This window comes from Benincasa hispida, chromosome 9, assembly GCF_027475165.1.
Source record: "Benincasa hispida cultivar pf3 chromosome 9, pf3_genome.v1.1, whole genome shotgun sequence".
Lineage (NCBI taxonomy): Eukaryota > Viridiplantae > Streptophyta > Magnoliopsida > Cucurbitales > Cucurbitaceae > Benincasa > Benincasa hispida.
In genome coordinates, this window is record NC_143486.1 from 4635420 (window position 1) to 4641320 (window position 5901).

At 31.7% G+C, this 5901-nt stretch overlaps 1 protein-coding gene across 1 annotated transcript; it reads right to left on the reverse strand.

Moving 5' to 3' along the window:
• Positions 1–253: 253 nt before the first annotated feature.
• Positions 254–4858, reverse strand: LOC120085261 (GDSL lipase-like). Its single transcript, XM_039041164.2, has 5 exons — positions 4419–4858; positions 4217–4338; positions 3894–4121; positions 1958–2213; positions 254–593 (listed from the first exon to the last, which is right to left on the reverse strand). Exons 1-5 carry the CDS (start codon positions 4681–4683, stop codon positions 343–345), a joined length of 1122 nt encoding a protein of 373 aa, XP_038897092.1. The 5' UTR covers positions 4684–4858; the 3' UTR covers positions 254–342.
• Between the last annotated feature and the right edge of the window lie 1043 nt (positions 4859–5901).

A 5901-nucleotide genomic window follows, 5' to 3' on the forward strand; every position in this document is an offset into this window, starting at 1 on the left:
TGAAATAAAATAAAATAAAAATAATTATATCATAAGAAAAACAACATACTTTTTAAAATTAAAAATAATTTTGGATTTGTTTGGATTATTTTAAGTGAATCCATGAACCAACCCAATCTATAGATTTTTCATTCATTTGAACTCAATCCAACCCAAATGAATTGATAATCTAACCTAAACCGATTGGATTGGATTGGATTGATTTGATTGATTGAAAATTTCAGGTCATCTCCGGTTTCTTGAACACCCCAAGTTTGAGAAAGTATACTTTGAGACTTTTATTTAGTGATTAATATATAAGCAAGATGGATTACAAAATACAAAGTGTTAAAATAGTGAAAGTCAAGCCTGTGATAATCCACATTGAAAGAGTTGTTTGAGGTTGTAAGGCTTGATGACTTGGGCATCTCCACTCCACATCAACTTTGCAAACTGTTCATAAGCTTTTTCATTGGGATGATAAGAATCAAAGAACAAATATTCATTTGGATTTTCACATAATTCAAATTCTTTCTGTCCTCTCATTCCTCCACAGCTATATATTCCTCTCAACTCTCCACTTCCACAGCATGCTTTTTTTCCTTCCTTGAAACCTTCATCCACAACATATCATAATTTCTTTCATTATAAACCTCAAAAATAATTTCTAAGTAATTCTCACTTTACTCTAAAACACATGCTCTAAAATTTCAATTAACTAAGAACTAATTTGTTCATAGGTTTTTATGTGTAGGCGTTCTCTACTTTAATTGCTCATAACTTATCTTAAAACAAACTTTTAATTACTTCTTCCAAATTATTTAACTATTTTGAGTGACAAGTGCATTAGATCATAATCATAGTTTTAATATGAAAGAAAGTTAAATGTTATAGATATGTGTTAGCGTTCGACAAGACCCAAAGTCTCTACTACTTGACATTTTCCTTTAATTCAAACAATGCATCTAAGAATGTAATTCAAACTTTTAACTTTTTAGTAGAGAATATATTCTAATGAATTGAGTTGTGGTTAACTTTTAGAGGATAAAATTTGGATTGTTTTTACTTTTATTAATATCTCTTGTTTAGATTCTTATCTTCCTATTATTATGGCATTACCTTTTTTTAGGATACTATATCTTGTATTTCACCATGTATCATATACCTCATATAATATAATATATATATATGAGTTTTAGAGTGTTTTGCCTCGAAAAAAGAACTTGTACTTATAAAATTTCATTAAAAGATTCTTATTTTCTCTAATCTCTTTCTCTGTGGATTATCATTATCTTCTTCAAGTTTCAATTAAATTTTCTTGGTTTTGAATTTCCAACATTTTCAATCACAATCATCTTTATTGTTTATTTCCCTTATTATTTGCAACAAATATTTTAAACTCACATTCAATTTCCCACACTTTCATCATTTCCATCATTCCGTCATTCCTTACAACCTCCAACACTTCACAATTTCCACAAACAACATGTCTCAGATGCATTCATACTACATGTCCAATATTGTCAATTCATAGCACCACATGCTACAAATATATACACACACAACGTACAATGATACAGGTACACACAGACTTTACTTTCCTATACCTTAGAAGCACCTGCATCGTCCAAGGTCTAGACTCGGAAAACATCGATGGTTTTTGGTATTAAGTTCATTCGAAGGTTCGATGAAGTTCGGAGACTTCAAAGCCATTATAACCCAAGATCCCAAGAGCAACTTCAAACAAAACCTTAATCTTTTCTTTAGAATTTTCTCATACTAGTATACTCTATCATTTCCTTTCTTTTGGTTTGCTTTTCAACCCTAAATTCAAATACATATGATGCCATCTAGAAACACGACCACCAAATTTGCTTGAAATTAAAAATGAAAATAAAGCTTAGGAAACAAACATAAATGAAAAGAATATGGAAGGATTAAATAAGAGCAAGAGCAAAATTAAAGCATTGGGGATTACCATATTTTGAAGGGTTGTCTATTCTGTTTTGAAGCAGAGTATAGGTATCGGCAACAGTGTATTTGAATCCTTGGAGTTTGTCAGCAAGTTTCTGTAAAGCAATAGGAAGAAGCTTATTGTGAAGCCTTGTAAGAGCTGAAGCTTCATCCCAACAGCTTCCATGGCCGCCCTTTTTCATCAATCTTATATGTGGCAAACAACCTAAAGGAGGTACTGCTGCAAACGCAAATTTCCTTCCTCCTTTCTTGTATATTTCCTATCCCATCAAACAATCAATCCCATTACTTGAAATGAAAGCTATATTTTTCAATTCTAAACTGTCTTTTATCAACTAATTTCTATTTTCTTATGGGTTACATTACTAGTTTTAGGTTTGGAATTGAATTTGGATTCAATTTAATTTACGTGGTTTTAGAATTTTTAATATGATTCCAAAAATTTGATGAATTTTTCTCTCTCATTTATTTGGTCTTTATAGTATAATTAGAGTAAGGGATTTAAATCATAGGCCTCAAAGTTACGAACATATTTGTACATCAATGGAGTTATGCTCAGGTTGATCCTTTATTCGATTTATTTAAATCGTATTCCTAAATTGTATTTTACCTTTCGATTTTTTCTTTTTACTCCTCTAAACTTATATAATGTAAATATGCTCAAATACAAAACTTGAAAACATGAGCAATATATAAAGTTTGATACTATAGTCTCAATTAGTAATCATTCACTATTTGATTTTTGCATCTCACAGTCCTTTTTACGGTGGTTTTAAAATTTTCAATTTTGTTTCAAAGATTTGATGTTTTTTTTCTTTCATTTATTGGGTTTATTTAAATTGTATTTCTAAATTGTATTTTATCCATTGATTTTTCTCTTTTTACTACATCTTATGATTAAGATATATATTTCTCCGAACTCAAAAAAAAAATGTGAATAGACTCAAATACAAAACTTGATAAGCTAAGCAATATGTGAAGTTTGATACTATAGTTTCACTTAGTAATCATTCACTATTTGATTTTTCCATCTTAGTAGATAGTTTTCATTTTTTTTAGGGTAAAGTTTAAATTCTTAGCCAAATTTTAAAATTAGAAACATGTTTTTTTATAAAAGAAAAGTAATAAATAATCCAAAATAGAAATGAATTTGGTAACATTATTAGAAAGTAGATGACAAAACAAAAGAACTATGGAAGTAGGTATTTACCCATTTAATTTTTAAAAATAAACTAAAATCTAAAATAAACTAAAACTTGAAACGGATTCTGCAAACATGTTTAATTTTCATATTTTTAAATGCATCGAGAACAAATTAAAATTAAACAAAAGAAAATATTTATCAAATTAAGATAGTGGTTAAATTACATATCTAGTATAGTATTCTTACAAAATCGTTAAATTTTAGTTTTTTTTTTTTTTTTTTTTTTGTCTAGTAGGTTCTTACACTTTAGTTTTGTATATTAATCTTTTTAATACCTTTTGTTTTTAAAATTATTATAATTATAAATGATACGTTAGATATAAAATTTAATTTTATGATAAATAAAAATTTCAATTTTATATCTAATAAATATATTAGTTTTTGAAAGAAAAAAAAAAGAGTGTCAAATAGTGAAAGACTTATTAGTTAGATACAAAATTAAAAATTTTGAAATTAATAGAATAAAAAATAGTTTAAAATTTTATTAGACATTTATTTAAAAGTTTATAAATTCCATAGACATATTGTAATTTTTACATTATTTATCACATTTATGGAATAACTCCATTTTGTCAAATTTTTTACTTCATATCTTGTTAGACTTGCTAATTCCAATATATTATCTCTGGACTTGCTAACTTCAGGAATTGGGCCAAATGCCCTAAAAGTTTGAAAAGCAGTTGGATGAAATAGAAACGTTGTTATTCGTAATTTAAGTTTTGAGAATGAAACTTACTTCGAGCACCGCCGTGGTGTTTCCGATCACCATATTCACGTACTCTGTTTCAGTGTACTTCTCAAGAACAGGAGAGCCTTCAAATGGAACAATGTAATCATTTCCTCCGATACTGAACATATAAACAGAATTCAAAAACAAATTATACGCTCTCGAATCCCCCAGCTTCTTCCTCATCGATCTCTCCACCTTCTTGAAATACCTAAGTTGCGTTTCAATGTCTATTGCCTGAAAATTAAATCAACACAACCAATATTCAGCAGAGAAAAAGTAGATCGCGAAAAAGGCAAAGCAATGCGGTTTGATCGATTGAAGAATCGTACAAATCCTCGGTGAGTTTCGACTAAAGCGCCGCCTCCACCGGATGCGAAATTAACGCCATGGATGTAGAGTTTGTTGCGAGGATCTAAATACGCCGGAATCAAAGGCAAATTCGCATACTCCGCTGTAAGAACAAAGAGAGACGAACTTGAAACGAGTTGGAGTTTTAGTTTCAGATCTTCAGTCTCTATTTTGAGTAATTACCAATGAAATCTGGAATGAGACGGCCGTCGGAGAATCTGCCGGTCGGACATTTGAAGAAAGATTCGCCGTAGGGCGTGAAATTGGCGCGGAAATCCTCGGTGGTATTGATGAAATTGTTGTTTCCAGGATCGAAAAAAGAATCGCCGAATATGAAGAAGGCGAGGCGGTTTTCCGATGGAGGAACATCGTCGATTCGAGAGCTTCGTGCGATTAGGAAAAGTGAGGAGAAGATTAAGAAATGGAAATGGAAGTTTGATATTTTCATTTTCTGAAACTGATCGATGAAAATGGATTCTTCTTGTGTTCCTCTTTATAAAGAAATAATATAGAGTGGAATCAGAATGACATTATTTGTAGATGCCATTTCTAAAAAAGCACAGAGATAAGAATCATAAGATTTTATTTGAAGCTTACCTCCCTATTTCAATAGCTTCTAATATGATTTGCTCATACATTTGTCATTTATATATGTGAATGATGTATTTATCAAGTATATCTTTACAAGGAACTGTATAGGGGTATAAATACTGTATTAACTCTAAAAATAGAGTCTAACCAAATTAACCAAATCCTAAAGACTCTTCAAAGGAGACTTAGTATACAGGAGACTTAGTATACATTCACACCCTCTCTCAAACTCAAGGTGGTAAGGTAGGAATCAATTTGAGTTTGTTAAATAGTTGGAGAAAACAACCAAGAGGCAAAGCTTCGGTGAGAATGTCGGCGGGTTGCTCAACAGTGGAAATGGAGCGTAACATCAGAATTTCTCTCAGCAGATGATGACGAACAAAGTGACAATCATTCTCAATATGCTTGGTGCGTTCGTGAAAAACATCATTGTGAGCAATCTGAATGTCACTACGATTGTCACAGTGAAGTATAGTGGCAGATGACTGAGAGACTCCCATATCAACAAGAAGCCAACGAAGCCACAAGAGTTCTGACATAGCATCAACCAGAGCACGATATTCAAACTCCGTACTAGAACGGGAAACAACACTCTATTTCTTACTACGCCAAGAAATGAGAGAACCACCAAGGTAGAAACAATAACCAGAGGTAGAACGCCGGTCAGTAGGATCACCATCCCAATAAGCATCATAATAGCATGATAAAACCAAGGAAGATCGGGAAGAAAATTGAAGTCCATACCCCAAAGTACCTTTGACATAATGGAGGATACGAAGAACAACAGTAAAATGAATGGTCCGAGGGGCAGCTATGAACTGACTAACAATGTGAACAATATATGCAATGTCAGGACGAGTGACTGTCAAATAAATAAGACTACCGACAAGCTGACGATACAGACTGATATCCTCAAGTGGAATTCCATCAAATGGAGTCAAGCGAACATTGGGATCGAGCGGTGTTAGAGCTGTAGCAGAGTCAGTAATACTAGAGCGCACCGAAAGATCCGAGGCATACTTTACTTGAGATAACGAATAACTGGCAGAGCTCAATGATACTTCAAGACCAAGAA

Excerpts from the sequence above, each read along its gene's own strand:
- LOC120085261 (XM_039041164.2), bottom strand. The coding sequence starts at position 4,683 with ATGAAAATATCAAACTTCCATTTCCATTTCTTAATCTTCTCCTCACTT. Across the intron at positions 4,122-4,216 it reads TCGAAACTCACCGAGGATTT|GCAATAGACATTGAAACGCA; the intron begins GTACGATTCTTC and ends TTTAATTTTCAG. Across the intron at positions 2,214-3,893 it reads ACACCACGGCGGTGCTCGAA|GAAATATACAAGAAAGGAGG; the intron begins GTAAGTTTCATT and ends TTGATGGGATAG.